The sequence below is a fragment of the Salvia hispanica genome, chromosome 3 (assembly GCF_029641045.1).
Source record: "Salvia hispanica isolate PSC_SH4W2 chromosome 3, Shi_PSC_v1, whole genome shotgun sequence".
In the NCBI taxonomy this organism is placed as follows: Eukaryota; Viridiplantae; Streptophyta; class Magnoliopsida; order Lamiales; family Lamiaceae; genus Salvia; species Salvia hispanica.
Window position 1 is genome coordinate 34,427,467 of NC_142694.1, and position 18,108 is coordinate 34,445,574.

The following is an 18,108-nucleotide window of genomic DNA, read 5'->3' on the forward strand; positions in this document are numbered from 1 at the left end:
AAGGATTGATTTTTGAATGGTAAGATGTGTCACTGAGGGTGACATGTAACAAAATTGCTTACTAATAAGGCCCTTCATTGTTAGTCCTTTTATACATGGGTTATAGTACCCCTCAGTATCAAATTAATTACTACTCCTACTACTATCTCTTTTTGGTTGTCAAATTAAAATGAGCATTTTCTATTTATTTAATATTTTTAATCTATCCAACTTTATAATCTCTTTATTTATATATTTTCTTCTAAGTCATCTTTTGTATAGAAAAAAAAAACGTCTTAACAGAGAATAGAGGGAGTATTAAACTATTATAGTCCATTATCGTCTATATGATTACCATATTAAATAAGAAAATTATTGGTACATAACTTGGAGTTTTACTTTGTGATTATAATTATTTAGAATAGGTATAATGAATAAACACCAAGGGGTGGTGGCGCAGTTGGCTAGCGCGTAGGTCTCATAGCTACGAGAAATCCTGAGGTCGAGAGTTCGAGCCTCTCTCACCCCATTCATTTTTTATTTTAAACCCATTTACCAAGCAATTTTGTTTGTTTTGAAACCCATTCATTTCAGTTTGTGTGCTTTTAATATGGTTTTTTAATCATTTTGTGTGGTTTTATACTTATTGTTAATCTGTGTGGTTATAATACGGTATTTTTTCATCTACTTCATTTTGCGTGGTTTTATACTTGGATTTGTATGGTTTTAATATGGTTTTATATCATCTAGTCAGCGGTGGATGTAGGCGCCAGCTCCGGCGACCCATTGTAAAATACCCTCCAGCAGCCGCCGACCCCACGACATCCAAACCCCTGCCCCGTTGCCTACTCTCCGCCGCTGGTTCTTCTCATTTTTGCCGTTTTTTCTAAGCTGTAAAACTCCCCAATTTAATTTGCCGTTGGCCTTTTTTACGTGATTTCAAATACTTTTTATTTTCCAGTCCATGGATGTACCCTATTTTTTTTAAAATGTCAGCATTTGTTCCATAATTTCAATTCCGAACTAAGTTAATGCAATTACGAAAAATCAAATTTTAACAATTATAATTATTATTTTCTCAAATTTCAAATTTTAAATTCTATTTGTCCTAATTTAAATAGATATGATTATTGTCTTTATTTTTTTTTATTATAGATTTAAGTGATATGTTTTAAAAAAATTTAATGTATTGATCGTGTTATTTCACTTTTAGGTTAATGGAAAAAAATCTAAAAAAACTTGAGTTCCTACTGCTTCTTTTAATGTTGAATATGAACCGCAATAATTTGGAAAATCATGTGATATTTGATAACAATCTGACAACATTGAATTTGATGAAAGAGAAATTAAGGTCGATCCTGAATTACTAAAGTCTATTAATAGTTTTGACGTGAACATTTGGGATCGTATTTGTAAAAAATATGTATTACGAAATAATTTTGAATTGTTTTCAGAATATGGATACTCATAGAAAGACAACTACCCCGCACAACATAAGATATTGATAGTTATATTTTATATATTTGTTAAAAAATAATTATTTAAATATTATATTTATTGTCTTGTTCAATTTGACCCCACAGTTACGAATTTCTAGATCCGTCACTAGTACTTCATTTTGTGTGGTTTTAATATAACTTTTTTGCTAACAACGTTATTTTGTGAGATAGTCAGTATTTAGCGTGTACTGTTTAGGTATGTCACTGTTGAATCTACTTTACAGGTTTATATTTTGTAAAAGAAAACTCTTGATTTCATAGATATCCACTTTTTAGTTTATACGTGAACAAAAGAAAAATTGTATATCAGTTATCAAAGTCGCACGAATGATAAGGCGACAAAATTATTTGTTTGGGGGCATGACCAAACAAGTTTATAGTCACAACAATGTCCAATTAGACTCTCCAACTTATCAAGTATTTACACCAAATAGACATACACTAAAACACTACTTAGACGAATTCCCTTTGAATTTCGATGGTCTATGCATAACAATAAAGAATATGTCTACTCATCTATTCAACTAACTACACTTGAAAATCTCTCTAAAATCTCACCACTCAAACCACACACCCTCAAAAATTAGAGTACATGCCTTTTTATTTATCAATCACCACTCAACGATATATCATCAACCCTCAAAAACCTCCCAACGCCACCACACTTCCTTCATACACCGCGGCACCGTGAAATCACAATTTTACCCTCGATCATCGTCGGTGCCCGTGGCCTCAAATAGCGTGCCGGTGCATATCCATCCATCCCCCCTCAAGTCATGTCTCCAGTTGAGAGCATGGCATTCTCACGGGCGAAAACACCACTGTAAGTCGGGCGTGATCAGAGAGAGAGTAATCCTCGGGCCACAGCCCCTTCTCCACCTCTGTGGGGAAGAGGACCGCGTTCTTGATGCTGAATCCTATTGTTTGCTCCATGCCAAATATGGGTTCGCCCCGGACCCCCTCGTTCACTTTCTCCTCTTGCCCCGAGTATGCATTCCATATCCGCTGCTGTAATGAAACCACACGACAGAGTAAATAAACAAACACATGGCCTTACTCAGGAGACAAACTAAAAGCAGTCTCTGTAGTACATTGAATTCATCGTAGTCAAGAACACCATTTCCATCGATATCTGCTTGCATCCAAAGCTCGTGAATCTCTTCCTTGTGGAGCCCGTAGCAGTGACCGACCAAATTCAGCTGCACGTACAAGAAGAAGATGTGTTACTTTGTCAGTTTTTTCCAAGACATGGCGTGCAACGTAAGGACTTCATAAATGAAGAAAGCTAGCTGACCTAGTAGAAATGCTCCTACCTGCTGCAATGCTTCACAGAAGTCATAGTATGAGACGCCGTGGCCATGGCCATTCCCCTTTAGGAACGCAAACGCACTGTCCTCTGTGAATAAAGCTCGCTTCAGGTGATACTGAAAGACAAACACGAATCTGTCAAACATTATACAGACTGATGGAAGGCGATAGAAACATTCGGATTGAGCAGGAAATGGATGTGGCTAAAAAAGAACACCATTTATTGCTCTTTTCAACTCAAATGCAGAATAAAACAAGAAAGACATGCAAAGGAAGAGGTGGCAAGTGTAAAATCTAGCATAAATATATTTAAACAACTGTGTTCACATTATAAACACTAGTTGCATATCTTAAAAGTTTTTTATGAGAAATGCATATGTACTAAGTCCAGAAACCACACAACAATGTATCAAAAATTCAAACTGAGATTTATGGTGAAGACCAGAAATTTGAACACTTCACTCTGCTTGTCTTACCTTGAGCAATCCTGACAATGCTTCACCCCAACTTGTTCTAAGTAATTTCCTATATCTATTAGGATTAAGGAGCCATATGAAATCCACACCACAGATGTTTCCACGGTGATTACGGTGGCTCACCCACTGCAAGAAAATGAGAATCGCATTAGGAACATGATTTGTTTGTGTTAGCAACAGATAACTAAATAGTAAATACCTTGTGTGCGTCTGCATCAGTATACATATGGGCAGCATCATATGATGAAATGAATCCTTGAGACCTTAGAAACTTGTAAATATGTCCACTCTTGCTCCCATTCAAGTCACTAAACAGATACACCAAACATTTTATTCTCCTCTCATATTTGGCCGTGGCGTTTAAACATAAAGCAACACGTACCCGCAAAGTAGGATTGGTAAAGGGTTGAGGTTTTTGTCTTTCTGGTATGACTCCACATATTGCAATATTTTGTAGATCTTTCGAACAAATAATGGCACAAACCAATTCAGTATTGCCAATGGATGAAATTGATTTCAGTTTAATCATGAGATTGAGTTTCAACATACCTGCCTTAGCCGCTCCAAGCACAAACTCGAATCGTGTGGAAACAACAAATGAGTGTTCACTATGATGATTTCCTGGCGTATGCAGTTGCTTCGCAATTGAGAAAAGCGAGGAATTAGCTCGACATGAAGTAGCTGAGCCACACGGTCACCGACATCATTAAACAGCAACTCTTTGTGGTTGATGACCCTAAAGTAGTCCTTATGCACAGCAATCAAAAGACCTTTCCAAATTCAAGAAATAGAAACTTCATGATGGGATAACAAGCTTAGTTCATTTATTATTGAATAAGCAGAGCATGAAACATTGTATAACAGACTAAACCTACATGTCCTATAAATCATAATGCAGGTTACATAATTGAACTTATTTTCCTCTAAGATGATAAGTTCCATCAATGCCTCTCTCTACATTACATGATAATTTTGTTTTTGAGCGAGTTAGAGGATAATATGATATCAAACACAACATCAATATGCATAAGAAATGAATGATTAGTAAATATCATAATCTACCAAATCAAAACAACAATAGGCAAAGTAAAGATGCATCAAATCCTACAAATAAGGATGATAGAATACCATCGCCTCGATTATTCGTCCTGGCAAGCTTGAAACTGTCATAACCAGCATCTCCAAGCCTCTTATCATATATGCTCACAAGCTCCTCATTCCCAACCCAAAATTCCTGCTCATTTGAAATTCAATCTTAATCAAACTTGCACTATTTCAAAAAAAAAAAGAGGGAAAACAAAACCTGAAGGCAGATAATGGAAGATCTTTCACACAGCAACCGATCCAAAATCCGTTTGTTCCTCTTAAGCCAAACTTCCTTCACGTCGCTTTCTCGACATTTAGGATCCTGCTCTCAGCATCGCAACCAACATTATTTCAAGGAAGAATACAAAATCAAAATCAAAATCAAAATCAATCCGAAACACGCAGCGCCAACAGCAGCATAAAATTGCGTAATTTCAAAATCGAAAACAGAGGAAGAAGAATCAACTAAAATCGAAACCTCATGATCGAGCCGTTTGTAAATAGGAGCAAGGATGTTGAAGGTGGTGCAGGAGAAACAGGTCGCATCCGTGATCGAGGAAGCTATCGCGTAACTGCCAATTCTCGAAACCCTGTCATTGTTCTTCCCCCCCATTAATAACAAAGTATAGGTGAGAAATTGAAGTTGCGATTGAAACAATGGGTGAATAATGTATAATGCAGAGGAAGGAGAGAGAGAGGAATTTGCTTCGCAGGCGGCGATGAGAAGGAATGCAACCAACGAATGCAGAGAAGATGTTGGAGCTCCTGAGGATGATGGCGATGGCGATGGCGATGGCGATGGCCGTGGCTTTATTTGAATGTGAATGAGAGTCAGAGAGAGAGAGAGGGGAAGGGAGGGAAGGGAATGGTGGTGTTAATTATTGTGCTCGAAAATCTTGGCAAATTCATGTGGCCAAATTTTCCGCAGTGTGAATCGCGTGTTGTTTCATCTCTCCTATATATGATATATTTTCATGATTTTATTTGGAGGCTTTTAATTCCGACGTATTCAAAATCATATATGATTCTGAAGATCGCGCATTGCATGGGGACATGACTCGTTGCCATCATGATTATGCATAATATATACTCCATATTAATATGGGTGAAAGTGAATGCATATAAAAAAAATATTGATACAAGCTAAGTTTTCCAAATTTCATTAAAAATAATAAATTTTCGTTGTTTAGAGGGTTGATATGGCTTTTGCACCATATTTTATGTACTACATATTTTTGTACAAAACTATGGATAAATTTTAAAACTCTACAAAAAAATTATTTGGGGCTCAAATACCTTAACCAACATCATTTGTAGCTAATGCACACCCTTACTACCAATGCCATTTTTTGTTGTTATTGACGGATATTATTTTTTTTGTATTACACAGTTAGTGCTACATTGCTACTGATAATCAATTTGCTATAGATTGGTATATTAAGAATGACTGGAACTGAATAAAATATGGAGAATGTTTATGTTAATCAACTACCTTATCTTGAATGACTAGTCACATGATTTTTATTTAAATTAATTAAAAAGATCACATCACATGCTTGATATCATTAGATCAATAAATAAAATTGGTCTATACTTGTCATTTTAGTTGTGTATCTTGACAAGAAATTCTTCTCTCTATTTATATGCATAAGTATGATTATGTACATCAAATATAGTCTCAATTATCAATGAGAGTATTTTTCCTACGTTAGTCATCAATATTTAAAACAATGTTGTGCTCATGAAACCAATATTTTTTAGCAGTATTCCGCTTTGGGCAAGAATGAATCATGAAACATCGAAAAATAACTTCTGATTTAATATTTTGTTCTTAGGAAACCAATTTAAATTATATCGAATTTGATTTAAATACCTATTAGTAGTACTCCCTCCGTCCCATTAAAGATAACTCATTTTCCTTTTTAGTTTGTCCCAAGTAAGATGACACATTACTTAAAATGGAAACACATTTATCTCTACTTTATTCCATCTCTCTTACTTTACTCTCTCCTCTCAACACACAAAAAAAATTTACATAAAATCTCGTGCCGCCCAAGAAAGGGTCATCTTCCTTGGGACGGAGGGAGTATTTCTTATTAAATGATTATTGATGGGCTGTGTAATATTTGCTGGGCCGAGTAGCACTTAAGAGCCCACTTAAGAGCAAACGCAAGTATTGACCTAATATTTCCGCAGCTTGAGTTCACCTGAGAGACAGAGAGAGAGAGGAGCAGCAGTAGGTTCTAACTTTCGTCTTCAATATGGTTAGTTTTCGTATACGTTTAATGTTACTGATTTATCTTGATAATCTATTAATCATCCATACGCCTAAGGATTTTGTTTTCCTGCTGAATTGCCGGTTTCGAAGTTTAGATGTTTTTTTTCTGGATTTGGTAGCTGCTTCATGCTCGGATTTGGTTTTCGCACGCTTGTCATTCTTAGGGTTGCAATTTTTCTAAGTTTTTTGGTATTGAAACTGCAATAGTGAAGCGATTGGTTGTTTATCGAGAAACAATTGCTACAATTCTAGCATTTTGTTGAATTTTCCCGACTCTGTTGCGATACCTATGGATGTTTTACTGATTAATTCTAGCATTAATTGTTTTGATTCACTTCTTTCTGATCCAAAATTGATGTAGTCAATTAAATTTCCTTCTACATAAATTTGGAATTCAAATTGGTAGTGTTATCCATGTTTTGCTGGTTTATGCTAGTATTAAGTTGTCATACAAAATAAAATGTAGAGGTCATAGTTTTGGCAATGAAAAGACTTGCTAACTTTGTGTTTTGGTGCATTGGTTGTATTTGATTCCTCCACAAAGCTTGTTATAATTGTCTGTTTTTTAATTCCTTATTGAACTTCAGGCTAGAGGTTTGAAGAAACACTTGAAGAGGCTCAATGCTCCCAGTCATTGGATGCTTGACAAGCTTGGTGGTGCTTTTGTAAGTAATTGCTGGCCTCGTTAGTGATTGAAACAGTAGTTGTGAATGTTTTGTATTGATCGCCCTCAACCTATCTGTTACAGGCCCCCAAACCATCATCTGGACCCCACAAATCCAGGGAATGCCTCCCATTGATTTTGATCCTCAGGAACAGGCTCAAGTATGCTCTTACTTACCGTGAGGTTATTGCTATTTTGATGCAACGTCACATTCAGGTTGATGGAAAGGTCAGGACTGACAAGACTTATCCTGCTGGTTTCATGGGTATGCATTCCCCTCTTTACCTCTTTATGATATTTTTGCCAATGTCATGTTATATGCTTGATTAAATCTTCTTTGCTTTAACATGTTTAATGTGATAAGCAGCTTGCTTGAACTATTCTTTTACTTGTGGTGTATTTTTCTACCAGTTTTTGTGTAGTTTAGTTTGATACCATAATTAACTCTCCTTTCATTACAGATGTTGTGTCTATTCCAAAGACCAATGAGAATTTCCGTCTTCTCTACGACACCAAGGGCCGCTTCAGACTTCACTCTATTCGTGACGAGGAGGCTAAGGTGCGTCTTCTTAGCCGTTCTTGGTTTTCAATTAAATTAAGTTTCTGTAGCCAGCTTGTGTACATGCTAATTGTTACCGTTTGTGGTTGGAACTTTTACTGCTTTTCTTGTTCAAATGTTTATGAAAAAGATTATCACTTCTATGCAATGCTTTTAATCCAATTTTACTATCTTTGTAGTACTATTATCAATGTTTTGCTTGCTACCATTGTAGTTCTCATCAAATTATTATGTCATGCAGTTCAAGATGTGCAAGGTTCGTTCAGTTCAGTTCGGAAAGAAGGGCATTCCTTACATCAACACTTTTGATGGAAGGACCATTCGCTACCCAGACCCTCTTATCAAGGCCAACGACACCATCAAGCTGGACCTTGAGAACAACAAGATTGTCGATTTCATCAAGTATGATGTGGGCAATGTTGTCATGGTGACTGGTGGTAGGAACAGAGGACGTGTTGGTGTGATCAAGAACCGTGAGAAGCATAAGGGAAGCTTCGAGACTCTTCACATTCAGGATGCTACCGGCCATGAGTTTGCAACCAGATCAGGTAATGTGTTCACAATCGGGAAAGGTACAAAGCCGTGGATATCTCTTCCAAAGGGTAAAGGTATTAAGTTGACCATTATTGAGGAGGCAAGGAAGAGGCTTCAGGCTCAGGCTGCTACAGCTTAGTTGTTTAAATTGTTTTGGAAGTTGTACGATGAGATGATCATTGTGCTATTATAGGATGTTTTGTTGCAAACTTATGTGTTTTCCAACCTTAAATTTTGACAATTTTGATAACGTTGGCTATTCTGTTTCTCATTTCTCTGTTGGATAATCTTGTATTTGGGTATTTGCTGACGATTTTTATAAAGTTTGATTTCTTTCACATGATTACTTTTAGTTTTATTCGTTGTCTTGCTTTGTGACTTATCACCCTTGAAAATAATGATTGCACATCCTTTAATTTCTCCTGAGGGAGGTATTTACTCTAGAATTCTTTGGCATTCTATAGAGAGTGTTTACTTTTATGTTTGTAAAACACAAAATTGATTAATCATTATCACTGTTATTATAATTTATCTTAATATTTTCAAATTTCAATAGTACTTCAAGATTTACGCAAAATTAGTTCGAAATGACTTGTTATCACTTGCCTAGAATAATTTAAGGCTCAAATTCTTGTCTTTAAGCTATCTAGTGAAATATGGAAAAATGATGACACAATTAAGGGTTGGACTTTAGTCCAAAATATATAGTTTAAAAATCATTACTATGATTAAATTGTACATCATATATTATGGTATCAATATCATAGAGGATAGAGAAAGATAGCTAATTTTAAAGTGAAACGTTTAATTATTAAATATCATATATTATGGTATCAATATCATAGAGGATAGAGAAAGATAGCTAATTTTAAAGTGAAACGTTTAATTATTAAATATTTTGTTCATTGATAGCGTAAATTATGAACTTGTAACAAAATTTTATTGTCCAAGTAAACTCTGAAATAGGTCTTTAGAAATAGCAACTCGTGCGAATCTTTCAATTTGACCTGAATCTTGACATAAAATATATGGGGTCCAAGATGTAAATCAACATTATGTCACGTTCCTTGTAGAATTATTATGTCACGTAGATTTGAACCATGACGAGAGAAACAATCTCCCGTAACAAATTGGCTCACACCAATCTCCTATTTTATCATAGTACTTTTTTTTAGGGTAAAAGTCAAAATTGGTCCTGAACATATACTTTTTTTAGTATTTTATGATTTTGGTCCTATACTTTATCTTTTGAATTTTTCATCTTGAACATTTCAACTTGGATCACAATTGGTCATACACTAACAATTCCGTTAATTTTTAAACGGTTTTAACCCGATTTTGATGGTTTTAACAGTCTCATTCGTGTTAAAACCGTTTATAAAAGACGGAATTATTAATACATAGGACCAATTGTGATCCGAGTTGAAATGTTCAAGATACAAAAATTTAAAAGATAGTAGTATATGACCAAACTCATAAAATAGACATATGTTCTAGACCGGTTTTTCCTTTTACTCTTTTATTTATAAACAAAAAATTAAGGGGAATAGTTAAAAATAACCAGCGATAGGCCCAATCGAAATAGAAATCAATTTAGAAAACCAGCCCATTTTGCAATAACCACATTTAAATCAAATTAGGGTTCTTCACATCAAATCCGCCATAGCTAGGGTTTTTGTTCATCTTCCCAGAGCTCACACACACACGCAGCAGAAATGAAGACGATCCTATCCTCCGACTCCATGGATATCCCCGACGGCATCAAAATCAAGGTTAACGCCAAGGTGATCGAGGTCCAAGGCCCGAGGGGAACACTCTCCCGCAACTTCAAGCATCTAAATCTGGATTTCCAGCTCGTCACCGACCAGGAAACCGGGAAGAAGAAGCTGCAGATCGATGCCTGGTTCGGCAGCAGGAAAGCCACCGCCTCCATCCGCACCGCGCTTAGTCACGTCCAGAATTTGATCAACGGTGTCACCAGCGGCTACCGTTACAAGATGCGTTTCGTTTATGCTCACTTTCCGATCAACGCTTCCATCACCGGCAACGGCACCGCCATCGAGATCCGCAATTTCCTCGGCGAGAAGAAGGTAGGTAGCACGATTTTTCTGTTGATTTTTCGATTTAATACGTTTAAATGTTGCCACATGTATTGATCGTGTTGATGATTTTGTTGATGTTTGGCTATGCGCCTTTGAATTTTGGAAACAGTTCTGATGGATTTAGAAATGCAGTTTCTTCATTCGTAGTTGAATCATAACACATGATAGTGTTGATGAGTTTGTTGTTTGGATTTCATATAAATCTCAGTGGTTTGAGCTTTTGATGTTTGCTCTCTTTAATTTTGGACAATTCTGATGCTTTTTTCAGAAATGCTGTTTTTCATTTGCAGCTGTGTCATATCCTATACTGTGTGTTTTGAAGTTAGAATTTCGATTTATAGTGTAATTCTAAGAAATTTGATGTTTCTATTGATATTTGAAATGCTAGAGTATTTCATGAACATTGAATTCCCAGTGGTCTTGGCATTTGTACTTTTTATAAAGATTAAATTATATAGTAAGAGGTTGAATTGGAATGAAATTTGAAATTGGGTGATTTAGCCCATTGCTAGAGTCCTTTGCATTAAAATTTGTTTAAGTTTTTAAAATAAGTTTAGTAGGGACTTAAACCCCCTGAGCTCCTCATTTGCGTCCGCCAATGCTTGTTATGCATCTATCGAATAAGATTGCTCTGTTATTCTTAGAGGGATCCACTTGCCTGGATCTGTCCTTGGTTCGATTAATGTCTCACATACTTGTTCCTGTAAAAATGAACACAGGTGAGGAAGGTTGATATGCTCGAAGGGGTTTCCATTGTGCGGTCTGAGAAGGTGAAGGATGAGCTTGTTTTGGAGGGCAATGACATCGAGCTCGTTTCTAGATCATGTGCTTTGATAAACCAGGTATTCCATCACTATTTACCAATGATGTTAAATTGATACTATTATCTTTTCTCTATAATAAACGGACACTATTCTTGGAAGCACTTTGCATACTCTTTCCACCCATTATTTGTCCTACTGTGATTTTCATACAAACATGTCTGCGCACTAGAAAAACAACTTTCACAAATAAACATCCTATGTACATATGCCTTTCTTTAATTACTATGCGCAACACGGGGCATAATTCTTTGGTGGACTATATGATTCAAACCCAGATGTGTTGTATATCTTCCAGTGCATACATAGCTTATGCTTTTCTTTACTTGGACAGAAATGCCATGTGAAGAACAAGGATATTCGGAAGTTCCTTGACGGCATCTACGTAAGTGAAAAGGGGGCTATAGCTGTTGAAGAATAAGTAAGTTGATTGAAGTGTTCTTTTGATAATCTCATTTTTGGGCTAATTTTCAATTTAGTCAAATATTATTATAGAGCTTATTATGGATAGATAGGTGCTTATGGTATTTACTGTTTTTTATCACGAGAGTTACTTAATGGAAACACAGTCCATTTGATGTAAGAATAGTACTCTCCATTTACATGTTCAACGACTTGCTTGAATTTGTAAAGAATTTCATTTTTCTTTGATGAAAAATGACAATGCTTATCTCTTTTATGCATCTTTTTTTGGTGGTGAAAATGTTTGATTTTGAAAATTTATTTTGTTCGGGTTCGCTTAAATTTTTTGAACAGGGCATACTTTTATGTTTTTGTTTCATAATGGAGATTTGATTGATCTAATTTTCTGATATATGATCATAGATAGCCATGCCTTCCCAATTAATGTACTACTGTACCATCTTTTGAATTATAATATTGTATTAATTCATTCACTTTATAGAATGAATAGCAAAGCCGAATGATGGCATTGGCATATGTATTACTACTATAAATATAATATATAAATGATTAACAAAAAACAAAATTGATTAACTTTATAGAATGAAAAACAGAAACAAATGAGGTTGCATCGGTATTTCTAACACTTTTATCACTAGTCTTTGTTTCAAAGTTTCAACTACTGAATATGAAGTAAGCTACTTTTTTCAATTATAGTAGTGATTGTAAATAACAACCTTTCTTGCTACAATCTCTGCTTTCCTCTCCTCTGGCACACCATCAGTTCCCACTTCCTCCTTTTTCTCCTCAACTACAATAATTTCTCTGTTCTTCACCTAAAACAAGAAAGAACATCAATTAACAATAACAACATTTCATTACTAATAGATAGTGCTTCGAAACGAGAAAGGACATCATACTAATAGATAATGCTTCGGTCTGGAATGAAATTTTATGCAATGCTGTGGAGAAAAAATAAAGTAAGGAAATGAAATGATAGTTTCCATTTTAGGAAACATATCACTTAAGAATGTCCTAAAACGAAAAGTCGTGCTTTAATTTCTCACTTTTAATTTTCTTATGCTTTGGTACAACCTTTTTTGCTACTAGGTCTTCCTTCTTCTCCTGCTTCGACACAACATCTTTTACTACTTCCTCTTTCTTCTCATTGGGTACAACATTTTCTCTTTTCTCCACCTAAAACACGAAAGAACATCAATTACAACAAGCACAATAACTCATTTCTAATAGATAATTAATAGATAATTGTGGTTAAGCATAAATATATTTTTTTGTTTCAACTATGATGGTGGTTAATTTTTTTGACCCCCACAACATATTTTTTTCTCATGCTTTGGTATAACCTTTTCTGCGATGATCTCTTCTTTTTTCCCGTCCTTCGGCACAACATGAGTTATTACTACTTGGGGTGCAATAGTTTCTCTTTTCTCCACCTGAAACGAGAAGGGATATCAATTAACAACTTATTCCTAATACATTCGTCCCACTTAAAGTGGAGCATGTTCATTACGAGATTTTATGTAATGTCGTAGAGAGAAAATAAACTAAGAGTGGAGACAGAGTGTGATATTGTTTCCATTTAAGGAAACATGTTACTTTAAGTGGAACGTCCAAAAAAAGAAAAAAAACGAGTCAAACTCCAATCACTTTCTTGCTACAACATTATACTACATTTTTCTTATGATTTGGTACAACCTTTTCTGCGACAATCTCTTCTTTCTTCTCCTTCTTTGACTCAGCATGACTTACTACTTCCTCCTTTTTCTCATTGGGTGCAATAGTTTCTTTACTCTCCACCTGTAGCAAGTAACTCATCCCTAATAGGGTTATTACCTTTATCCCACTTAAAGTGGAGCATTTCGTGTTTGAAACGATGTTTTATTTAGTGTTACAAAAAAAATATTAAAGTAAAGATATTAGTGTCTCCATTTAAAAAAACTTGCCACTCTAAGTTAGGGGTGAGCAAAATACTCAAAAACCGAATATCGGACCCAAATCGAAACTTAAAAATTTAGTTCGTCTTTTTTTTTTTTTTAATTTCATTTCAATTCAGTTTAAATTTTGGCAAATTTCGGTTTTCTAAATCATTTGATTCGGTTTAGATTTTACAAAAAGTTTGTTTTTCGATTCGATTTCGAGAAAATACAAAATGCTCACTCCTACTTTAAGTGCAATGTCATGAATAGGAAACGAGTCACTTTAAGTGGGACAGAGGGAGTATATGTCTCATTTGTTCACATCACTAACCTGTGCCACTGTGGCTGCTGCAGCATCCTCACGCGGGGCGGGCGTAGACGCCGGCCTCGTGGTGTCCGCGACATTCGGTTTGCCTGCGCAGCCTCCCATGATCAACTATTCGAGTTAAGAAATTTTACAAAGGGATTTATATTCTTCAACTTCTTTACAAATTAATTAGTTATGACGGTTACAAGGCAAAGTTTATGGCTTTATTTGTAGTTGTGATGATCTTGAACTATGAGATTTTGAGCAATGAGAGGATCATATTCATTGATTATTTGGCATGTTTTGAAAACATATTATGTGTGGTTTGTTAAGCATGAAAGATTAAATGGCTTTTCAAAATATTAAGGATCTTTATTTTTTTTTCGGAGTGGAGGATATTTTCAATTTATTGCTCTTTAATTAGATATTTATTGGTTTGTAAATTTCGTGTAATTGGACTAATGGAGAATTAATGTACTCCATGTATAATGAATCTATTTTTGTTTGAGTGAAGTACATAATAGCCTTAAATTATTGAGCTTGCACACACATTATCACCACCAATCCCTATATTTAGGATATAATCATATATGATGTCCTTTTTAACTTTTCAACGATCCTTTTTAACTTTTCAACGATGATACTCCGTAAGAGTTCCATTAGAACATCTTATAAATGGAGAGATAAACTAATATAACTACCATATTTACCTTTTTTTCATGAAAAAACGTTCTCCAAGGGGAGAGGTATTTGAGAAGATATTATACATTTTCCCATTTTGAAGAGATATCTTTACCTCTCAATTGATGGAGAGGTAAAATTATATAACCACCATATTTACCTTCTTTTCATAAAAAATCATTCTCCAGAGGGGAAGATATTTAAGAAGATATTACACTTTATGTTTTTTTAATGTTTTTGTACTATTATTTTTTTTTAAATGATATACCTTTCTATGTACCTTTTATCCTTGGAGTTGATTGATTTTTAGAAAGGTATATTGCACTTTTTGAGAAGGTATATACATGATATACCTTTTTCATTTACCTTCTCCCCTTCGAGTTGCTCTTATTCACAAATCTACTTTATAAATACCGAACTAGACACCAAATTAGGGCCATCCATTTTCTTAGTCTTGTGGTTAGGATTAATTTATAATTAATTTAATATTTTATTCAATAAATATTTTTTTATAATTTTTTATTTTTTTAAAAAATTTAATTTTTTAAGTTTTTAAAATTTTAAAATTTTTTTATTTTTAATTTTAATTTTTTTTATTCAATAAAAACTTGCTGGAGTAAATAATGAATTATATTAACTACATAATGAACTAAATGAACGTATGTTATGAAGTAATTTTTCGCATTCATTACATACCGAATTTACTTCAACTGAAAGATAATTATGTCATAACTCATTATGAAGTACTAATAAACTAATGGAATGAAGGAATAAACTAACGAAATGAAGTAATAAACTAATGAAATGAAGTAATAGCATGAATGAATGAAGTAATAAGTTCATTACTACTATTTGACGTTCAACACACTTAACATTGTACTCCCTCCGTTCCATAGTAATGGAGGCGCTTCTTTTCGGCACAGACACAGAGATTAAGAAAAATTGTGTTAGGTGAGTTAAGTAAAGGGAGAATGAAACGAAAAATGAAAAAGATAGAGAGATGAAGAGAGAAAAAAGTAAGAGGGAGTAACGTAGGTATGGAAAAATGTGTTGACTTTTATTAAAAAGGGAAATGACTTTATTACCATGGAACGTACTAAAATGACAAAATGACCCTAATACTATGAAACAGAGGGGGTATTTCAATAAAATGTCATATTTTTACCTCATTACTAAGTTCATTTAGTTCATTATTTGTTGAATATAGTTTATTACTACCGCTTAACGTTTAACTCTAAAATTTGTTGTATCATTTCATCTAGTAGCTTGGAAAATACTTAATAACATGAGTTTATGGTAAATGGGCTTTCATGAGTAGGTGGATAGAATGGTTGTTTGGTGATAAGGCTCGTTTCATGCATCGGTTTAGGGTTAAAATTCTGTGCATTTGGGGCGCTAATGTGCGTTATTGAGTTCAGGTGCGTAGTAAATCTGTCGGACCCAGGAGTTGTTGTTACCTGACCTGGCAGATGCAAAAGAGATGAAATTGAAGCAAAAATCAGAAGTCGTCGTTCAGACCTGGGAGAATCAAAAGTTGGCGACAGGAGCAGAATGGAGCGAGAGCAAATTATTTTAAAGATTCTTACTCAAGGGCAGGAGCGTAAAATCACCAGAGGAGATACCCTAGGGATCAGAGCCTCACATATATAAAGAGCTCAACCTTGAAGAAGAAAAAAGGGAATCGGTGAACAGCCACTTCTACGCTCTCCTAGCTCTAGTTCTAGTTCTCTACTTGAAATTTTTATCTTCGACTGCTGCGCACTTGGACATGGAGGATTCTGGCCACCGTGGTTCTCATCATCATCGTTGTTATTTTGCTGTGTAACACCGCCTTGTGGAGGCGAAGAAACAATTTTATTTGCTTTTGTTTAGTACCTTGTTGATTTCTAAGTTTCACAACTCTAGTTTCTTGCTTTGATCTACTGGATTCAGACCTATTTCAAGTTATTATGGAAGTTTATGTTTGCTTTTGGTTGAATATCTCTGAGTTTATGTTCATCTCTAGTTTTTAGCTCTCGTTTTTGTTTGTTGTTGGATGTTTGGAGCTGAGATCTGTGTTTGTTGTTGGAGGTTGGGAATTTGCATATGAAGATGTTTGGATTTGTTGAATCTTGGTGTTTCGGAGTTGGAGTTTCGCATATTTGGTGCTTGATGTTTACGTTATGCATGATTATGGCTATTTATTTTCTGTTTCTGCATCCTTTAGGTCCAGTAGCGTAGATCTGTTAGTTTATGCTTTAATTTCTCGTTTTAAGTCTAGATCTAAAGTTTGCTCTGTTTTCATGGTGTTTAAAACTCTGTTTTATCTGCTATTCTCGTTTGATTCCCGAAGAAGATGAAGTTGTTGGTAGTTAGAACCAGATCTGCTTTATGTCAGTACTTTTCTGCATGTACTTTACTTTTTCTGCATATCTGCTAGACCTGTCAGTACGATCTACTTTGTCTCTTTTACTTTTCTGCATGCTTTTCCAGACCCTGGTAGTTTAAGGAAATTTGTCTTGCTTTTCGCTTTATGCTTGTTTTCCCAAATTAGGAAAGTCTGTCTAGCTAAGTTTACCCCAGCTGTCTTAGAACTTAAAAATATCTCATTTTCTCTGAGTCATGTATGTTCCGTACGCTTTCATTTCTTAGGCCCAATAGGTAGAGTAAAGTTCTTCTGATCCTTTAGACCCAATAGGTAGAGTAAAGTTTCGCTTATCTCTCAAACCCAGTAGTTTTAAGTTCTCGACCCACAAAAATTGCGTGGCAGCAGCCAAACCCTTTCCCAAAACATCCTCAAATACAGTTCCGTAACACCTGCTTCCTTTTGGGATCGATCCTTTACTTCCCTGTGCTAGTTGTAGTATAGTGGGTTGAGGTTTTTGAAGGGACAGAGTGCACCCGACGACCCCTTTCTGATAGTTCCACGGTTTTCTAGCCTCTGAAATCTAGTCGAATCCTCTGGACCTGTTAGATCGAGTGATATCACACACAACACGAACCTGCACTGCACTCATAGGATCCTGGTTCAACCCAACCGAAATTTTTTTCCCAATTTCAATTGTTTGGTTGAAAGGGAGAATGGCTAAAACAAAAAAGCTCCTTACTAAACCACCTCCTCTCTCGGATGATTTCCAATTACCGATCCTCACTCACAAATGGAGGATTTGATCTCATTCACAAGCTCCGGCATTATATCCGGATGGAAAAACCTCTGATTCCTCGCCCAATCGCTCAGATGCCGCAACAATTTTTGCCAATTGCGGTGAAATTCAGGCGATCGGAGCTGCAACGGCATCCCCCGCGCCGTCCGCAGCCTCACATCGATGTGGTACTTCCCCGAGGAAAGGAAGGAGCGCTGGCCGCTGCTGGCGAAATTCCCCTCCAGCAAATCCTCGATCTCCTTCTTCAATTTCGCATCAGCGGCAAATCGGAGGAGCGTATCGTTGAAAGGCAGCGGTTTGGACCACCAACGGTTAGAAATACTATGATTCGG

General features: G+C 35.5%; 3 protein-coding genes and 1 non-coding gene across 7 annotated transcripts; 3 read left to right on the forward strand and 1 right to left on the reverse strand.

Annotated features, from left to right (window-relative positions):
- Window positions 1-424: 424 nt before the first annotated feature.
- Window positions 425-508, forward strand: TRNAM-CAU (transfer RNA methionine (anticodon CAU)). The gene is given in 2 exon segments: window positions 425-462; window positions 473-508. It is a non-coding gene; the product is annotated as a tRNA-Met (tRNA).
- A 1,280-nt stretch (window positions 509-1,788) lies between these two features.
- LOC125216397 (putative calcium-binding protein At1g02270) lies at window positions 1,789-5,250 on the reverse strand. 4 transcript variants are annotated; one of them, XM_048118095.2, is made up of 10 exons: window positions 4,827-5,250; window positions 4,566-4,670; window positions 4,391-4,496; window positions 3,812-4,032; window positions 3,645-3,721; window positions 3,462-3,570; window positions 3,263-3,388; window positions 2,792-2,902; window positions 2,570-2,677; window positions 1,789-2,483 (listed from the first exon to the last, which is right to left on the reverse strand). In XM_048118095.2, exons 1-10 carry the CDS (start codon window positions 4,959-4,961, stop codon window positions 2,253-2,255), a joined length of 1,329 nt encoding a protein of 442 aa, XP_047974052.1. In that variant the 5' UTR covers window positions 4,962-5,250; the 3' UTR covers window positions 1,789-2,252. The 4 variants fall into 4 exon arrangements, with proteins under 4 accessions (XP_047974052.1, XP_047974051.1, XP_047974054.1 ...); XM_048118094.2 differs by having other exon boundaries at window positions 1,789-2,486; XM_048118097.2 differs by having other exon boundaries at window positions 2,355-2,483; window positions 2,773-2,902.
- Window positions 5,251-6,486: 1,236 nt separating this feature from the next.
- LOC125216850 (small ribosomal subunit protein eS4z-like) lies at window positions 6,487-8,721 on the forward strand. Its single transcript, XM_048118623.1, has 5 exons — window positions 6,487-6,612; window positions 7,214-7,291; window positions 7,375-7,555; window positions 7,752-7,849; window positions 8,091-8,721. Exons 1-5 carry the CDS (start codon window positions 6,610-6,612, stop codon window positions 8,520-8,522), a joined length of 792 nt encoding a protein of 263 aa, XP_047974580.1. The 5' UTR covers window positions 6,487-6,609; the 3' UTR covers window positions 8,523-8,721.
- A 1,289-nt stretch (window positions 8,722-10,010) lies between these two features.
- LOC125211221 (large ribosomal subunit protein uL6x-like) lies at window positions 10,011-12,009 on the forward strand. Its single transcript, XM_048110941.2, has 3 exons — window positions 10,011-10,473; window positions 11,205-11,327; window positions 11,641-12,009. Exons 1-3 carry the CDS (start codon window positions 10,099-10,101, stop codon window positions 11,725-11,727), a joined length of 585 nt encoding a protein of 194 aa, XP_047966898.1. The 5' UTR covers window positions 10,011-10,098; the 3' UTR covers window positions 11,728-12,009.
- The last annotated feature ends 6,099 nt before the right edge of the window (window positions 12,010-18,108 follow it).